Source organism: Eurytemora carolleeae, unplaced genomic scaffold (assembly GCF_000591075.1).
Source record: "Eurytemora carolleeae unplaced genomic scaffold, Eaff_2.0 scaffold116, whole genome shotgun sequence".
In the NCBI taxonomy this organism is placed as follows: Eukaryota; Metazoa; Arthropoda; class Copepoda; order Calanoida; family Temoridae; genus Eurytemora; species Eurytemora carolleeae.
This window is the reverse complement of record NW_019396247.1, coordinates 185,860-206,294: the sequence shown is the minus strand read 5'-3', so window position 1 is coordinate 206,294 and position 20,435 is coordinate 185,860. Positions and strand designations below refer to the sequence as shown.

Sequence of the window (20,435 nt, the reverse complement as noted above, 5' to 3'; positions counted from 1 at the left end):
GTGCAAATTTTTTTGCGGATTCTAAAAGTAGAGCATTAGAGCTTTCCAGTGGTGTCCAATAAAACGTCAAATTGACCCCCTACCCCCAGCCTTTCCTGGTTTTTAAGTACCCCAGCAGGGAAAGAGTTAAGAAAAAATTAAATTCTTACAGTGATAACCAGGAAATTCTGAAAGACGACTTTAAGGCTCAATTTATAACTTTAAATGGTCCAATGTAAATGAGACACAGAAATTGTGCATCACTAACAGACCTATTTCACTAAAAAGATGATTTTTAGGCAATTATTAAAATTATTTGCTGTGTAACAACATCAAAGTACAATCCATCCTTTTAAAGTTACAAATACACTACACATAACGTTACACAATACATTACACAATACATAACACATAACGTTACACAATACTATATATTCACATTTTTCTTGTTCTCACAGTATGTGTAATATATAAAATTGCAAATATATACATATATTCTCCATATGCATCTTTTGTATCCTCCCTTTCTTTTCAACAAAGATTGACACACATGACATATTTTTGTAGAAATTTAACCAGAAAGATGATTGATATCAATATCTCAATATTACTAGCACCAAAGCAATGTCAAGCATGATATACCTGTTTGAACATTCCATCCTTTAGATTTGATTTTCTGTAATGTTCTGGCAAGAGGAGAGCAGGGTGGTGGGCTAAATACTTCAACCTAAAGCAACAGATTTATTACAAATATTCAAATAATTTAACAAACAAACATTCTGTAATTTGCGACTTTAGAAACTATAAAATTATTCTATAAAGAACATTAAAGGGAGTGTTCGCGAAAATATCAAAGGGGTTGCGTTGAAATTCTTAATAAAATTTTGATTTGATTGCTATACTATAATTTTACTTAAACGTGATTCGTCTTTATCAGAGAAAGGGGTTGACACCGCTTAATACCCATGAGCACATGTAAATTAAATAAGCTGCATTATTCCACTCAACTGTAAATGATGAAATTAAATTAAACCTGATCCTTGTAAGTAGTACAATAGAAGAATTCCGAAAGTTTTCAATTTTAATGTTTACATATCATTTTTTTATACGTGATAACCTTTGACGACGATTTTGCCACTAGGTGTCTTGCTCACAACATTTCACGGATTTATCACTTTCGCGAACATTTCCACAAAAGGACAGAGTTGTGACGTTTTTTGGAGAAAACTCCAAAAATATTGGTCAGGGGTTGTTAAGATTTTTTGACTTTTCTAACTAACACATGAACCTAGCTTTAGACTCAAATTAGGGCTTTTATACCTGCTGCGGTACTGCCTGAGTCCTCAGTCATACTGCTTTAATACCTTATTTTATTTTTACCAGACTAAATCTATGGAAAGCCTTGATCAAAAGGAAGCAGATTGCATAATTTTTGCAAAGAAATTTTGCATATATTTTGGCACAGATGCTTTTAAAGGGAATTTTCGCATTTGCAGGTTTCTTTAAATGCACATTTAGTTCTTGAAAGATTTCGCGGACTTTTAGTTTTATAGCACATTTTAGGCCTAAAAACATGATATTGCAATAAATAATTGAAATTTTGCAAATTTGCAATTTTTTGCAGATAATTAAAGTATAGAGCCCCACAGTTTCTAATAGTACAACAAATGTTATAGATTTGAGTCACAATAAGGAAATAGATGGGGGTACCCACCGCCCCCCCCCNATGTGCGAAGGAATTGGTTAGTGGGCCAAGCATTATATATCTGCTGCCTAACTCACGACAACTAAGACATGAAAGTATATAATTATTTGAAAAGTCAAGGCCCTTTTTATTTGAATGGTTCTACAACTTGAAATATGGATATAGCAAAAGCAAAATAACATAATCAACCATTTTTGGAACGATAATCCCCTTTTGAAACAACAGTACGCAGGAAAATAGGCAAAAAATGAAAATAAATTGTCGTACACGATAGATCTATTATTTTTTAAATATACCTTATAGAAGCTTTACTCCTTAGCACAGTGTAAATACCTCCTTGTTTGTTAACAACCTCCCAGCTCGCCTCCAAACACCTGTACATAGAAAATTCTGTTTGGAAATCCATGATGCAGAGCATTATAAATACACCTTTTTGTTTCCAACCTCCCAGTAAGCCTCCTAACCCTGTACACAGAAATACAGACGTGAACACGTACAGTAGTGTTAATACTTACTTTTGTTTACAATCTTTAGCTGGCCTCCCAATCATCTATAAATAGAAAATAACTGGATTTTTACCTGGACACTGGACATATAGTGGAAATAACTGGATTTATCCCTGAACACTGGATATTTAGTGAAAATCACTAGATTTGTACCTGGATAGTGGACATTTAATTAAAATACTGGATTTGTACCTGACGCCATGGATATTCAGAGAAAATCACTGGATTTGTACCTGGAAACTGGACATTTAGTAAAAATCACTGGATTTGTACCTGGACACTGAATATTTAGTGAAATTCACTGGATTTGTACCTGACACTGGATATTTAGTGACAATCACCGGATTTGTACCTGAAACTGGACATTTAGCTGAATTAATGATGTAATTGGACGCATGGAAATTTTATAGATATGTTGACAGCTAAAAGGGGAATTAGAAATAAAATAAACTTAGTTATCAGCTTATGGTCAATAGCGTATAAAGTAGGATGCAAGGTGGTACTGACCCCCTAAAATAACTAATAATACCCCTAATGAAATAATAAGAACAAGAATTGCCGAGTTTCCTTTGAATCACAGAGAGTTGCTAATTAAACACATATTCAACAGTTTATTGTTTNCCCCCCCCCTCCCACCGGCAAGGATACTAACCAAGCGGTTGATGGGAATACTGTAGTTTTATTCTCCTTGAACTTAACTAAATCTTCTCCAGTCTCCATCCTGTACCCAAGTACACCCTGAACAGTACAAGATAAGTACAATGAACCTTGTAAGCATGCAGTACTCAAAGTATTGTACACCATGTACAGAATATTATAAACTTGAAATGATATGTTTTAAATAAAAGTACAATAAAACATCAGATTTTAATACAATAGAAATACATGTATAGTATGTGTACAAAAATAAATTTTGTGCAATATTTAGAGCGTTCACTGTACAATGCTTGAGGACAATAAACATTTTTTACAATAATTTAGGTAGGTTGTGTACAATACATCTGGCTAGTATTTCTATAAGCAAAAAGTCAAAAATATTTGATCAATTATGTATACATAAATCAATTATGTACATTAATCAATTATGTACATTAATCAAGTACTTTACTATAACCAGTTTCGTAGATATCAGTAACGTAACTTGATATTTATACTTGTCAATTGTAAATTTTACTCCAGAAATATTGCGAATAATCATAATTTATAGCTTACCTTCTTATCCAACAAACCTAGCCCGGGTTCATTCATTGTCAATTAATTGTTTTTATCTGAAAAATACTTTTGACACCTTAATTCATAGATGAAGAAATACTCATAATTTGTTTGAGATACCTAGCTTATACTTGAGTTGTTTGAGATACCTAGCTTATACTTGAGTTGTTTGAGATACCTAGCTTAAACTTGAGTTGTTTGAGATACCTAGCTTATACTTGAGTTGTTTGAGATACCTAGCTTAAACTTGAGTTGTTTGAGATACCTAGCTTAAACTTGAGTTGTTTGAGATACCTAGCTTAAACTTGAGTTGTTTGAGATACCTAGCTTATAATTGAGTTGGAAGCCCAAAAATTAAATATTAAGTTTACATCTTCCTTTTATCAAGATTAATGTTTCTGAACTTTTTAAAGTGTATAGTACTCATAGTACTTCAATTTCATCCATGAATCCCAGGAACGTTAACAAAACCTCTTCATGTTTTATCTTTAAAATTTCCGATATTCGAACTAAAATTTTATTCTGTTTTAATATGTTTTAATTTCACTTTAAAATCAAAGTATTTTGTGTTTTTAAAACTCTGGTTTTAATTTTTAGGACTTGTACGAACGAAGGTTTTTCTGTACTGCATGTTCTGATCTGAAACAATGTTATTATTTTTAAACCAGTTTTGTCTTATAACCGCACAGTAGAGAGCTTGAAACTTTAAACCACATGGCACCCGGTTCGGACGTCGACGGGTGTTTTTAGTTTTGAAGTGTTGACTTAAATTGTAAATTTATAAATAAGTAATAATTTTAGATTTCAAAGTTGAAAAATTATATTTATCGTTGTGTTTAAATGTTTGTTAAGAGCAAGGTTATAATGCAAGGAAAGTTATTTCAGAGGTGTACCCATCTTTTGCACTGCAGTGTACTGTCTCTGGGCCGTAATGTAAACACAAGACGGATGTCGAATCCTGATATGGGATCCATCTTTCACATAAAAAAATCAATGAAATAATCCGGTCATAGGAAACTATTATGTGAATTATCAAAATTATCAAACTTTAATGCTTTTAACCTCCTCGGATACTTAACGAACACTGATGCATCTATTCTTGTTTTCATATTCCGCCCTGAGAGAACTGGTTTCAATATGTACGCAGAGTATACACAACTGCATTTAACTTTCCTTGCATAATAACCTTGGTCTAGAGTAGTCTAGAGCAACTCCGCAATTTTAGTATTTCTATTTCTTAAAGTTTCAAACTCATGTGTACGCTAATTATTCTTCATTACAATGAGATTATAACTAAGGAGAGGTGAATAACCCAGTACCTAGTTTTTAGGACAACCCAGTACCTAGTTTTTAGGACAACCCAGGACCTAGTTTTTAGGACAACCCAGGACCTAGTTTTTAGGACAACCCAGGACCTAGTTTTTAGGACAACCCAGTACCTAGTTTTTAGGACAACCCAGGACCTAGTTTTTAGGACAACCCAGGACCTAGTTTTTAGGACAACCCAGTACCTAGTTTTTAGGACAATTCAGGACATAATTTTTAGGACAACCCAGGACCTAGTTTTTAGGACAATTCAAGACATAGTTTTTAGGACAACCCAGGACGTAGTTTTTTCTTGTATTGTAATTAACAAGGCCAAGTTTAGTCTAAATCTAGAGATGGACGCGTTTGGTTTTATTTAGTTCGTAAGTTCATCTTCGTGAACGACCCATTTCCTCATTTTTTTATCATTTTGTAAAAAATAGATTTTGTTTGTTCTCAAAATTCTTGTTCAAAATTGTCGTTCGTTTACTCATTGAACGAACGTTATGTAAAATCGTTCATTCAGCAAAATCTTCGTTGAGTAAAATCATTCGTTGAGTAAAATCAAATAGGTTGACAACCTATTTGAGTAAAATCGTACGTTCACCCAAGCAAAGTAATATATATAGATTAGGAGATATAAAAGAAATTGAAAATCTTGACTTAAAATCGATTCAATGAATTCTCGCTTTGTAAGACTGCATTTATTTAAATATATTACTGCAGAAAAAAGATTTCTAGTGCACTCATTTTCATAAAGAATGTTCATTCAATCCCCCCCCCCTTCTCCTGAGTAAGGTCCCTCCTCCAAGTAAGGTTAGATAATTGGAATGTCTACACACTCTGGTTGGATTCCCAAGCAAACACTGAGCCAGGAGTTTTAGCATCAGATTTTATATAAAGAGACTGTTTTCAAACCTTTAGTTTATCCTTTCTTTGAAGCGTTCTATAATTCTATTCTAACATGTTACAGTAAGGAGTAAGGACACTAACATATCGTTTGTAATACTGAAATTACTTAAAGATTTGCGAAATTCCGAACATTTTGTTAAAAATTTCGACCATTTTGTCCAAAGTTCCGAACATTTTGTTTAGAATTCTAAACATTTTGTTCAAAATAATACGAATATTCTGTTCAAAATTCCGAACATTTTTTTTAAATTACGAACATTTCGTTCATAATTCCGAATATTTTGTTCAAAATAATACGAACATTGCTTTCAAAATAATACGAACTTTTGTTAAAAATTGCGAACATTTTTTTATAATTCCGAATATTTTGTTCAAAATAAAGAAAAATTTGTTCAAACTTACGAATTTTGCTCAAAATTACAAACATTTTGCCTGAAATTACGAACATTGTCCAAAATTACAAAAATCTGTCCGAAATCACGAACATTTTGTTCGAAATCACGAACATTGTGTCCGAAATTACGAACATTTTATCCAAAATTGCGAATATTTTGTCCAAAATTACGAAAATTTTGTCCGAAATTATGAACGGAATATGTAAGATATCCTAAGCAAAATTTTAGAGATAAATTTAAGAAAATGACCGAGAGATTGCCGTTTACCAGTATTTTGCATCTCTAAAAATATGTTCTCCATGATGTTTAATGGCCAGATTAGCAACAAAAAAACGATAAATTTTATTTTAGTCTTTATTTAAAACCTTACATACATAAATAAGCTATCAAAAGAACTGAGTTTTTGTCACAAACTCTGATTATCTAATCCCTTTATCTTTACAACCCCATGTCGCACACCTTTGACATTTCAAACATATTTAATAGGTTTGATAATTTAAGTTTGAAATATCAAAGTTTTACCCAATCAAGTCGCAAAAATATAGGGATTAAAAAATTTGAGTTTGTGGCAAAAACTCAATTCCTTAATTAACTCTTAAACTTCCTATCGCTAAAAAGGCGTCTTCTCCAGGCTCATTTCATTTTTCATTATAAAGTTCTTATCGAAAAGAGCTTTAAAATCAATATTCCCTTTATTATTAAATTACTTTTTTAGATAATAAATCACAAAACCCGGGTCTATAAAAAATTGTGTTGAATTGGATTTTTAATTTCTAATTACTAAAATGTAAAAGTTATGGAGATCATCAAGGAAAGTTAAAAAAAAAGTTGCCATTTGAAATATCAAAATCAAAATTTTAAATTTTGAATTATATTAATTTGGAAAATTCCAGCGGTAAAACAATATCAAATAAATTTGATTCAATAGTATATAAAATATTAAATATTTTAAATCTATTGTTACTAAAGAAAAATAAAATTCATAAACTGTAAAATGTTTTTTTTAAATAAATTTTTTATAATTTACAGAAAATGTAGGACACATCACAAAAATCTCCCTTTCAAAGTTATAAACCCTCCCTTAGCTAGGTTTCACTCTCCCTTTCAAAGTTATAAACCCTACCTTATTTAAGTTTCACTCTCCCTTTCAAAGTTATAAACCCTACCTTAACTAAGTTTAAATCTCCCTTTCAAAGTTATAAACCCTACCTTAGCTAAGTTTTACTCTCCCTTTCAAAATTATAAACCTTACCTTATCTAAGTTTCAATCTCTCTTTAAAAGTTGTAAAACCTACCCTTAACTAAGTTTCAATCTCTCTTTAAAGTTATAAACCTACCCTTAACTAAGTTTCAATCTCTTTTTAAAAGTTATAAACCTTCCCTTTAAGTTTTACTCTCCCTTTAAAAGTTTTAAACCCTCCGGTAACTATGTTTCACTCTCTGTTTAAAAAGCTGGAAACTCTACCTTTGTGATTTGTGAAGTTTCCCTTTAATAAAAATTGTTAATTTGTTAGAAATTTCCCTCTCCTCCCCTGAGAATTTTCACATCCCAGCACGATTAAGTCTACTTAAACTAAACAATTTGATACTGGTATAAAAGTGTTATCAATTAAGGGATGTAGGGGGGGAGAGGGGGTACATGGTGACAGGGGTTAAGGGGTGGGGTTGTAGTTAAACACATTTGACCTATTTTACTTGACATAAGGTCGTGTTTTCAAGTTGACTTTTTACGCTAGGCAAATATCTTGCGGTCGTTGCGAACATGCGTCAATGCAGAATTGGCCCTGAAAAAGTCCTCGCATTCGTGTGACGCAAAATACGCGGTATCCACGAGAATTAAATCTGTAGGATTATTCAGTTATCGACCAGATCCTTGGTAGAAACCTTAAGATTAAATATAAAATTCACATCATATTCATACAAATACAACATTCATTTTTATAGAGATACGGAAGCCGAATTTTAAAAATTTCAGCCGCAGCCTAAATTTGAGACGCGGCTCAAATAGGGTTGGATCCACTAAAAACCGTATTTAATTTTTCCAGATTTAAGCCGGCGCTTAATTTGTCGGATTTGAGACAAAGCTCAAATTCATTAAATTCGTACTCAGTGAAAACATTAAGAAAGAGAAGTGATTGCGGTCAGTGCTATTTCTTTAAAGGGACACGTAAGCGTAATTTCAAGTGAACTTCCATGCAAAGATGGCAATGCACGATTCAGAATTGAAACCTGTATCTGATGTGGAATATTCTCGATTTCTAGGGTTAAAAGTGTTCAATTCTGGTTTCCTGTTGCAGTAGAAATGCGCAGGTCACTTTGTAGAGTCACCACAATCGAAAATAATAATTCTTTAGAATTTTAAACATCAATTTATAATTCATACACGATCAAATAAAGCTTTTAATGGTACCGTTGTAAATCGGACATTTTTATATTTGCATGGAGGGTCAACTAAAATTACAATTACATCTTTATTACAGTTAAAAGCTTCATGTAGCGACATTTAAGATAAGAACCGAGACGACAATCCTGCATGGAACTTAAATTTACGTTAACAGATTTGTTTAATGGGTCAAAAAACCTCTGCTTAAAATGTATTAAACCGAGTCCGAATTTAATGAATTTGAGCCGCGTCTCAAATTCAACAAAACCCGGTTTCAATTGAGCGCCGGCTAAAATCTTGAAACATTAAATACATTTGTCAGTGACTCCAACTATTTTTAAGCCGCGTCTCAAATTTAAGCCGAGGCTCAAATTCTTTAAATTCGGCCCCTTCCACTATAAAAAACCGAATGAATGACCTGCTTGTTTAGTTAATCAATAAACTGACATTTTAGATTTGACGTGTATAGTGGTAGAGGAGAGCAGTATATCATATATCCTGGTAGTGATAAATTAGTAGTTTGAAACAACATGAACAGGTAATATAACAATGCTTTTTTATGATTAAATAAAAATCTTTAAAGAGATTGTAACTCAAATTTTGACAACTTGAAATATTAAAGGTTTACACCATCAGGTTGCAAAGATATAGGGATAAAAAAAATTGTAGTTTTTGTTCACCTCTATGTTTTTTTACATTTAGGATATCTTCCATAAGAATAAAATGCACTGTTTTTAAAATAAAAGTAGCTTTTAAATATTCTTATCTTTTCTACAGTAGATATCACATACATAGCAAGAGCGCATGGAATATCGTCTTGAAATTTATTTAAAAGTTTATGACAGCATTTTACCAGGGGGCGGAAACGTCATGGGGGTGTGTCTGTACCAAAAGAGTGTGTGTAAGGATACCGTACCAAAGGTGTGTACTGTATAGTTACAGTACGTATGAATCTCAGTATTTGTACAGTCTAGGAGAGTACATTTGTTTATTGTTAATTGTTTACTTAAAAATAAGTTTTAAATGCATGTAATATATTATTTACATATTTAAGTCAACACTATAAAGCCAAATTTTCATGCAAAGAATATAACTTGATTAAAGTTTACAACAAATAAAGTCGTTATTCAAGCTTAATTTTAATTGACAACATTGTTCTGCAATTTCCTTGATTGTAATCATGTTGTGTGTCTGTACCAAAATAGTATGTGTTAGGTTACCGTACTGGTCTACAAAGCAGTGCCACTGGCTTTCTCATGCCAGACCAGCGCCATTTTCTTTCCCTTTATTCCTATTCCCTGCATGTTACGCTTTATCATTGTTCTGCACATAAAGAAAGCTGCTCAGATGTTCGCATCTTCAAAGGATTGAATACAATTCGTGAAAATAAATCTCAATATCATTGTTGAGAGTCATAAATTTTTGAATAGTTCTTCAGAAACTATAATTTTCTATTTTTATTTCAAGGTAAGTTATAGCCCTGAAAGTGAAATATCATGGACAGCAATCAATTTAGTTTACTTGGTTTTCCGCGGCATTTGATCTTTAATTGGTTGAGAATAGGACTTTATAAAAAACTCTTGCATGTATCCATATATCTGGGATTCACTGTAGATAATTTTAGTTCTTTGTAAAAGATAAAAATGTATTTACACAATACAGATTTATTTTGCATACTCCACTTTTTATTTTGATCCACAGAAATCCCCAGAAAGAAATTTATTTATTACTCTCTTCATTTTCTTGTCCTTATATCTTGGCAACCTTTGATATTTAAGCTGTGAATTCAGCTAGATCAAACGGTCAAATTTTGAAATATTACACCAATCGGAGATGGAGATGGAGGAAAAGTTATTCAGATCTTTATTTCAGTTTAGACTACAAATCTAAGTTTAAATAATGCTAGACTTTTTTAATTTCGAAATTATAATATAATGTACTTTTTCATTTGATCTTTATGATATAAAAATTGTATTCAGGTTATTCTGTTTGCTTGCTCTTATTTCTTTGTCGTCTGCTAAAATAAGTTCAAATGACTTCAATATTAACGATCTAGGTGAGTGCAAATAAATGAACAAAAAACAGTAATTGTTTTTATTAATTAACTTTAATTTGTGTTTTTTAACAACTACTATTTGTTTAGTAAACTGGGAAACCTTTCAGTTACCAGAGAAGATCGAAGCTCAGCAAGGCAACCCTTTTAAGATTTTAAAAAAATTTTAAATTAAAAAAAAAAATTGGTTTGGATTTTTTTATCTTATTTTTGTTTTTATTAATATTTTTTGTGTGTTTATGTTTTTGAGAAAAGTTATTTCGAATTTAAAGCAAATAGATGACAAAGCAAACCGTGTTTTTTACAATCAGATTTTGTTTTGTACATAAAAAGAGGAATGTTTTTTTAAACCTAACATTTGCTTTGTACAAAATAAGAGGAGATTATGTACAGGTGGAAATGATCACTTACTCATCAAGGATACACCTGGCTCTCCTATCAATCCTGATGACTTCAGGTAGTAAAATTATTATTAGTACACATGGATCCAGACTACTTTGAAAAGTTCCATCTTAACCATGGATGGGGTCAACTTTGACGTGTCGCAACACTATGACCTTTAATTTTATCTTACAAACATAATATAATTGTTCTAGCTCGATACGTATTTTAAACTACAAAGCCCTTGTTTTTTAGTTTTAGTTTTTAAGAAGTAATTGGCAAAATTCTAATCTATTTTTTACATGAGAGCTTGCAACCTTTGGATTAAGCTGTAAATAGATACCTGGTTTGTATATATCGTAGAATAATAAACATATATATATTGTACAATGTACCTACACAATATACTGCAGTATTTCATCGAAGTTTAGAATTTTTGATTGTTTCAAAAGGGCAAAACTTTTACTCTTTCTCTACAGTCAACCAACACTCTAAAAGATTTGAATGATCAGACATAAATACAAATCCATGGATTTTATTATGACATTGCAACTTTTTTACTTTTCTTGACTATATTTGACTTCAACAATTTATTCATTACGAAATTCATTAGAAAATTAAAATTGTTCAATAGATTCCAGATTCAATTAATATCAGCAGCATTTATCCAGCCAGTCTATTTTTTGTATAGAAAGAGCTGGGTCCACATTAACTGGCTTCACCAGACGGGCTGGTACGAGTTTATGTGTATGTTGTACAATAAAACTAGTGAATCCTTGTACCGGTTCTGATCATACAACGTTTGGACCTATGTATATTGTGCAGCCCACACCCCCTTTAGTTTTCGCGAACACTCCCTTTAAACATGAATATTTAGAGCATCTGACTCCGTGGACGATGAATCCTTTGGTATAGACAACCACAAGGATCCTATTGAGAGTGCTGGTCTGTTTGAGGGTGATATAGATAATGTGTCTATGGATGAACTTCATGAGATCGGAGACTCTGCAAGGGTCAGATTCTAATATATTTTCATAATTTTGATTACCGACCCTTCATTTTCAAAGTGGAATGTTTTATTCTTGAAAATTGTTTAATTCTGACAATATCCTTCTCTGCTGCATACATCCACAATTGCAATATTTTCAGAGAAATCACATATTTTAGCTTGAAAACAAAGATACAGAGTGTCCCACGAAACATGACAGTTGGTGAATAATTTCATAATTTGTTAAGTTCTTTGATACAAAATAGATTAATTATCGTTAATAAGAAGTATAACATGGCAGTCATTTTATAGTAAAATTGATTTCAAAGTAAAATATATTTGAGTATAAGATAGAATACACTGCAAAAAGTCTTTAATATCTAATATAGTATATGGAAGAAGACATTCAAAACCATTTGCCAACTGTCATGTTTAGTCGGACATCCTGTACCTAATTCATCCTTGATCAGACAAAGATTTAAGGAACCGTTGTTAATCGAACAGTTCACTCAATAAATGGAGTGTCACTTCAACACTTAAAATTACGTCGAATATTCCATTAAAAATAATGACATATTATACTAGTTAAAGGGCCTGGCATTGCCTGTGGAAAAAACAAATTTTTTACGTGAGCCAAGAATAGATTTTTATTATCATTGTTTTTTAATCATTTTGATTTTCTAATGATAAACTTTAGCTGATATCATTTTTCTTTTGTATTTTAGAACGCCATCAAAGACGGCTGGCGAAAGGAACCCTTATTCTTTGATATAAAATTATAAAAAGTTGTTCAGATATATTTATTGCAGAAAAAAAAGATTTTTTGAGAACCTTGCTTGAAGCTAACAAAAAAATTCAAAATTCATAAGCTTAACAGATGTCATTTTAATTGCATCTTTTCAATAGCAAAATGTTCATGTTGATAAAGCTTTGAATTAAATCTGTTACTGATTTTTCATCACTTTATATTTCATAACGAAAAAAATCACAAAGATTTAATGTTTTTTCCTAAGACCGAAATCTTTTTATCTGCGTTTCCAGGCATTAATTTTCTCTTTTTCTCGGGTCTTATACTGTTTCAGAATTGACGGCTTTTTGTTACATATTATATGGTGTTATTTGTCAGTATGTTTGATGGTAACCACAATTATAAAAGAGTTTTACTAAAAATAAAAAGAGGTAAAGTTAGAACTAAAGTTCCAAGGTATGTTTAAAGAATAGATGGTGTCCAGTGGCCGGATGCAACTATACCCTATCTCATCTCTAATCAGTTCTCTCAGTATGAAAGATCTGTAATCGCAAAAGCAATGAAGGAAAATAATATTTTAAACATCTATGTAAAAATTTTTTTACGTATTTTTATTTAAATACAATTTTTAATATTGTAGGGTTACCCACAAAGGATAAGACTTGAGAAACGAATATGCGATTTAAAAAAAAACTTTTATTACATTTCCAGTTTTGTTTCTTTCTTTCACTCATTGAAAGATTTTTTCAAGCCTCAAACCAAAATTCTACCCAAAAAAATCAAATAAAAAAGTTTCATCTCGTCTTTATAGTCTCATCCTTTGTGGATAATCCTGAATATTTACAATAAACTTTTTAAATAAATTTGTTAAACTGTTTAAAATATAAATTAAAATTAGAACTACCATGACAACACATGTATCAGGCAAGTTAAATTAAATTAAATCATTAGAAAAAAAACCTTTAATTTTCATCTGAAAATAATCATATTCAAAACCTTTTTTTCTCATGTAAAAGGCAAAAAATTAATTCTCGACACCCTGTAACTAAACAAAAAATGTTCAATATTTAATCCGTTTAGATTTCGACCACGTACATCAGAGACTGCGTATATTCACATCATGAAGGGCAGCGGATGCAGTAGTTCTGTTGGTAGAACCGGTTCTGTACAATCTGTCTCCCTGGGGAATGGATGTGTCTACACAGGTCAGAGCACGATATTTAAAGAGACTGTTGGCGTATTTTCAAGGTAACCTCTTACATAGAGATAACTATACCTTTAAAACCGTTATCTGATCACTAATGAGAAAGATATTGTCGTTTTTCTAGGTTTAAACGTATTTAATTATGTTTCCCCGCAGTATAAATAAGGCATTTTAATAGGGAAACCACAATGGAAAATAATCAGTTTTCAAAATTATAAACATTGATATATAATTCATACTTGATCAGACAAAGCATTTGAGGGAACCATGGTGAATCATGCATTGTCATCATTGTATGGAGGGTTACTTGAAATCACGTTTGTCCAGTTCCTTTAATATAGAGAAAAGGTAGCATTTTTAAGAACCGTTATCAGATTAAATTTCCAAATCCAAAACATCTCTTGTTTTAGGAATTGTTATGCACGAGCTTATGCATGCCTCTGGATTCTGGCATGAACAGAGTCGAGCAGACAGGTGGACTTTTCGAACCTTTTCATCAAATTCAAAATTATCAATTTTTACCTTTTATTTTCCCTTTTCTTTTATGAACAAGCCAAATCAAGATCAGAAAGAAATTTAACTAAACGTGAAAGTGCAGTTTAAACTGTGATGTAGGAAATTGTGTCAAAGCTTTTTACTCCTTCCTTTTCAAAAATCTATTTATAGCAAAATTACGCTTTATCTATGCTTGGGAACCCAGCGCTGCCAAGGTTACTAAAAGTTACTCCCGCCGTTTACCCGCATTTGAAAGATTTTACCGGGACACTAAATTTTCGCTATTAAAGTCTTGACTTAGAATCTCAAAACTAAACTAAGAACATTCCCGTGCAGGGTCACCCGGATTCCCCAATCAAAGTTTGAGGCAAATCCGCACAGGGGTTCCTGAGTTATGATCGGATAAACAAACAAACACCCACCCAAACAGAGATTACAACTTTATATGTATAGAAGTTGTAATCTCTGTTTGGTTGTCTGATCATAACTCATGAACCCCTTGGCCGATTTGACTCAAATTTTGATTCCCCTGGGCCACGCTGGGTTCCAAAGCTAGTACAAAATATTTTGCAATCTATCTCACCAAGCCTTTTTATTTTCAGAGATAGCCACATCAGGATTAACTGGGATAACATTATTCAAGGTATAGATAGAATCACTAGCTATACTTCTAACCACGAAGTATGCCTTGGCTTTTGGCTTGAATAATATATATCTATAAAAGTAACTTTTATGTTTTCCTTTTAAACGAAGGGATGAAATACAATTTCTTGAAGTATTTATAATAATCATATTATTTTCACAAATCTAATCTTTGTAAAATCTTACTAATAACTGTTTGCAGAGTTGGAATACAACTTCTAGCTCAACTAGATCTAATCTGGGACTCAACTAGATCTAATCTGGGACCCAACTAGATCTAATCTGGGACTCAACTAGATCTAATCTGGGACCCAACTAGATCTAATCTGGGATCCAACTAGATCTAATCTCGGACCCAACTAGATCTAATCTGGGATCCAGCTAGATCTAATCTGGGACCCAACTAGATCTAATCTGGGACTCATCTAGATCTAATCTGCGACTCAACTAGATCTAATCTGGGACCCAACTAGATCTAATCTGGCACTCAACTAGATCTAATCTGGGACCCAACTAGATCTAATCTGGGACTCAACTAGATATAATCTGCGACTCAACTAGATCTAATCTGCGACCCAACTAGATCTAATCTGAGACACAACTAGATCTAATCTGGCACTCAACTAGATCTAATCTGGGATCCAACTAGATATAATCTGGGACTCAACTAGATCTAATCTGGGATCCAACTAGATTTAGTCTGTGACCCAACTAGATCTAATCTGGGATCCAACTAGATCTAATCTGGGACCCAACTAGATCTAATCTGGGACCCAACTAAATCTAATCTGTGACCCAACAAGATTTAATCTGGGACCCAACTTACGAATTATAGTTTGAAGGGATAGAATACAATAACTTAAAGTATTTAGAATCATATCAATTTCTTTGAAAGTCACAGATCTCATCTTTGACCCATCTTACTAATTACTGTTTGCAGGGATGGAATACAACTTCTTGAAGTATGATCTGAACAAGATTGATCATCTTGGTGCTGAGTACGATACCTGCTCTGTTATGCACTATGGTGCATTTGCCTTTAGCAAGGTAAACAAGGACTTAAAGCAATTTGTTCTCATCATTGAAGAGTCTTTTCTCTTTGTAATTTAATAGCTCCCTGGGAAGTTCAGACTGGATGCAGATGTCTGATCAACTAGAGTCCCACTTAACGTTCAAGATTGCTTTACTTGGTTCTTCAAAAGAGTTTTTTTCCAATCAAACAATTTTTTTTCCAAAGGTTCACACCAACCTTTTTGAAGAGAGCAATGAGCTAAACTTGTGTTGATTAGGCCAGAGACCCAACCATTGAACCAGTAAAGGAAGAGATCAATGAACTGAACTTGTGTTGATTAGACCAGAGACCCAACCATTGTACCAGTAAAGGAAGAGAGCAATGAACTAAACTTGTGTTGATTAGGCCAGAGACCCAACTATTGTACCAGTAAAGGAGGGCGAATGTCAGCTAGGACAAAGAGAAGGATTCTCTGACACGGATATTAGGAAGCTAAATACACTTTACCAGGTTAAAATTTTTTTAATTTTTTCATTTTTTGTGATGATTTTATTGAGCTTGAGGTTCAAAAATGGGAGGAGACTACACAGAGAAAATAGTTTGTGATAACATACAAAAAACCAAAGCATGATTTGTTACACAACTGTTGCATAAATCTCGTTTTTGAAACTCTGAGATTTGAATTAATGATTAGCTTTGTATTGCTAGATGAACATATTCTCTAGCTAAAGCTCTTCAACGAGGGAGGAGGTGCAGAGCCTCCAATCCCCGCAAAACCATATCCGTGCCTCTCGCTACGTCTCCAAGCCTTTGCTATTTTGTCTCCGCACCCCTTCCCTCCTCCAACACAGAAAATATGTTGTTTCACAATATAGTCTTGGGTAAACTGATTAATCCAAATATTCCAGTGCTCTGGTTACCCTCAAGTTGGAAACTCTGTAACTAATCCAGAAGCAACAACAACTACCGTCAAGCCTTGGGTCAAACCCAAGTGTGAAGACCAAAATCAGTAAGTTTTCCCAAAGACTTTGCTAATTAAAGATAGCGCATTAGAAAATCTACGCAAATTTGACGCATTTTCCGGGGTACCGAAAGATCGTAACAAATGTCATCTTTTCCAGAAATGCTGACGTTTCATAATGTCGTCTTTTGTTAATTGTAAGGAATTGTATAGTTATTTAAAAACAAAATGAGGAAACAACTTTGGTTTTTCTATCTTGAAATATTTAATTTGTCCATAGTCCATAAAAGTGACTAGTGGAAAGACAATGAACATAATTTACAGAATTCATCACTTATTAAGTTAAAATTACGACGATATCTTCCTCATTGTTACCCAGATAAATGTTTAAATGGTACCGTTGTTAATAAGACCTTTAATGGGTTGGTAACTTGAAATTACATCTATCAGTCCTTTAGAACATTTACTTTTGGTTTGAATTAAGTATATTAAGTGTTTATAAAAAGAAAATTAATGTCACGTATCTTGTATGCATGTAACCTTGTACTTTTCAACAGTAATCAATTATTTCATTACTTTTTCATTCAAGATTGAATTCTCTCTCTACCTGATTTAAATGAATTATTGAAAAATAAAACTTAATAATATTTATTTAACAATGTAATAGTTTTTACAAAATCGGGATATTTCTCTGTAAGGAATTCCTATGATCCAATTAAAGAGCCTTCGTCCAAACTTTTTTCTTTTTGGATCTGCTGGCATTGTAAACGCAGACTCTCCTATTCTTGGTTGGCTTGGCAGTTGGGTATCATAAATACTTTGCTTGGCAGTGGCACCGACGAACCTGAATCAATCCGAATTGTTCATTGAACTTGTATACATAATACTCCGAAATTTGAAGACGAAATTTAGACAACCTCCATGTTCACTGCTCAATTGCAGTATTTTATGTTCATTGAACTATTTAATCAAAAATTGAGTCCAAAAGTCTTCTTTATATTTCCCAGTTTTATTTTCACCAATGTATTTCTATTAATCCACCTTTTTAAAATCCTCCAATAATTCATGCCTCAAAACTATTATAATCAACTTTAAAAGACTTCTAAGTAAAAGGTCGTCCATTAATTCGCATTTTTAACGAAACTTTCTGTGATATTTTTTCTTTAATGGTGGATATTTTGAAAAAAATCCACATAAATTAATTGAAGAGTAAGACTAATACATTAATTTATGCGATATCATTTCTTTGCCTAAGATTAAACAGAAGACGACATTTACCAAAAATTGATTTACCGTTCATATTATTTGAAATTTCTGGACCCATCTCTTCTTCATCGCCTAAAATTCCATTCCATAGAACCTCAGAAAAAATATTTGACGACATCTGAAAATTTTCACTAACAGTTATTAGCTATTTTTAATACAAAAGAGATGCGTAACTTTATCACAAATTCCGCTATAATTCACCAGACGATCCTGATATCCAACAAATGAATAAATAAATTGAAAAATACAAATACAAATGTATTTTAGTTATTTTTTAGCACAAAACATTCACAATTGTGTTAAATAACTAAGGTTTTAATGTCGATCGTTAGACTCTCAAACAACCAAAATAACCAATGACGTCAAAATACAGCTGTACAGGCGTACACAATAGTCGGATAAATTTCCAACGCCTCGTCTTTATAATTAGCAAAGTCTTTGAGTTTTCCCACTAGAAAAAAATAACTAGAATTGTCCTCCGATAATATCAAAGTATTTCTTTCAAGTCTGTAAAAAAAGAATCAAAATTCATCATGACAACAAGAGAAATTGAGTTTTTGCAACAACCCAAATTTTCTAATCCCTACATCTTTGCAACCTAATGCTGTAAATCTTTGATGTTTCAAACTTAGAACAATTTTGATCTTACAGAATGTATTGTTTGAAAAAAAAATGTTAAAGGTCTACGACATCGAGTTGAAGCGATATAGGGATTCGAAAAATAAAGTTTGTGCGACAGACATAATTCCTTTATGTACAGATACTGTGCCACGTGGGCCAAGGCTGATGAGTGTAAGAAGAATCCCAGCTGGATGTTGGTGTACTGTCCTGTAGCTTGCGATCAGTGCAAGGTATTAAAAAAAAATTTTGAAAATTAAACAGAAAATCTGTGAAAATTTGTAAATAATAATAAAATGGCAACTTGAACAGCAACTCCAAAGTTAAAATTAGAAAGGGAATGTGAAGCGCCTTAAATGCCTAGTATATCAAACATTGATATATCATGGCAATTGTGGGAGAGAGATGAAAACTTGTTTTTTGTCAAAGTATATTGTTAGCTCATGATGAGGAAAAAATAAACAATTGTTCCTTTTTAGATTGATTGTGAGGATAACAATGTTTACTGTGATGATTGGGCTGCTATGGGAGAGTGTGATAAGAACCCAGATTACATGAATATCTACTGCGCAAAGGTGACACATGGAGTAGATTATAGAATTAAGGCCACAAGGGCTAAACCAAAGAATTTGAGTCATTGCCACAAACTTAAATTGACTTATCCTAATATCTTAGCAACATGATAGTGTAAACCATATTTTAAACTTAAATGAGTTGATCTAACAAAAAGCATAGTTTGAAAATTGTAAGGTCTACAACATTGGGTTGCAAAGATAAAGGGATTAGAAAATCAGAATTTGTGACTCAATCTTTTCCGGGAAATGGCAGTTGTTCACTTTTTTCATGTCTATATATATTCTCTACATTATTGTAATTAATCTAACTTTTGTATTATTATTATATTATGTTGTGTTTAGTCGTGTAAGGTTTGCTCTGGGGGAGATTGTATGGATGAGAATAAATCTTGCTCTGGTTGGGCAGCTCAGGGATACTGTACAAATTCAAAATATAAGGTAGGTTATTTAAATAATATGAACTATGAATTATATGAGAGGGGGGGGGGGCATGATTAAAAAATGAAAACTTATTTATTATCAATTTAGAAATTCACAAAAAATTGTAAATCTGCGAATGTTTTTTTGCGTTTTTTTATTATTTAATTTAAAAACTGCAGACAGTTAAAAAACATTAAATTAAAAGTAAAATTTATCGAATACTCATTCCTGTTCCAAAAACAAAATTATAAGTATTTTTGAAATATTGAACTGTGCAATTGTATCTGGTTCGAAATATCTATCATTTTGTTTTTGTTCAGGAGTATATGTCCTTGAGATGCAAGAGCTCATGTAACAAGTGCTAGTCAGCCATATATTATCCATATTATATACCCTGTATCCAAATATAGTATTCATATCCAAATATTCTGTAATATCCAAAAACATGTATTTTGTATCAAATCGAAAATCAAAATCTATCAAATGTCAATTTAAAAAAAATATTAAAAAAAATAAATGTTTTTATAAAATATATATTTGGCTAAACATCCATTTTAATTATTTTTTTACATATTTATCTAAATGACTATGATTAAGCACATTTAATGCAAAATTTATCATATTTATTGTAATTGTTATATTGCTGCAGAGAAATAAAAGTATCCTCAAAAACTG

At 32.1% G+C, this 20,435-nt stretch overlaps 2 protein-coding genes across 3 annotated transcripts; one reads left to right on the top strand and one right to left on the bottom strand.

The window, feature by feature from the left end:
- Positions 1-670: 670 nt before the first annotated feature.
- Positions 671-3,503, bottom strand: LOC111699298 (glycogen [starch] synthase). 2 transcript variants are annotated; one of them, XM_023469938.1, is made up of 6 exons: positions 3,403-3,503; positions 2,843-2,928; positions 2,543-2,548; positions 1,981-2,058; positions 1,707-1,766; positions 671-710 (listed from the first exon to the last, which is right to left on the bottom strand). In XM_023469938.1, exons 1-6 carry the CDS (start codon positions 3,436-3,438, stop codon positions 707-709), a joined length of 270 nt encoding a protein of 89 aa, XP_023325706.1. In that variant the 5' UTR covers positions 3,439-3,503; the 3' UTR covers positions 671-706. The 2 variants fall into 2 exon arrangements, with proteins under 2 accessions (XP_023325706.1, XP_023325707.1); XM_023469939.1 differs by lacking the exon at positions 2,543-2,548 and having other exon boundaries at positions 3,403-3,502.
- Positions 3,504-8,891: 5,388 nt separating this feature from the next.
- On the top strand, positions 8,892-20,426 carry LOC111699297 (zinc metalloproteinase nas-4). Its single transcript, XM_023469937.1, has 18 exons — positions 8,892-8,935; positions 10,377-10,453; positions 10,541-10,588; positions 10,844-10,907; positions 11,709-11,844; positions 12,545-12,571; positions 13,052-13,132; positions 13,466-13,491; positions 13,648-13,772; positions 14,182-14,245; positions 14,869-14,909; positions 15,849-15,955; positions 16,326-16,430; positions 16,829-16,929; positions 18,908-18,998; positions 19,245-19,340; positions 19,683-19,778; positions 20,081-20,426. Exons 1-18 carry the CDS (start codon positions 8,928-8,930, stop codon positions 20,123-20,125), a joined length of 1,338 nt encoding a protein of 445 aa, XP_023325705.1. The 5' UTR covers positions 8,892-8,927; the 3' UTR covers positions 20,126-20,426.
- Positions 20,427-20,435: the final 9 nt, after the last annotated feature.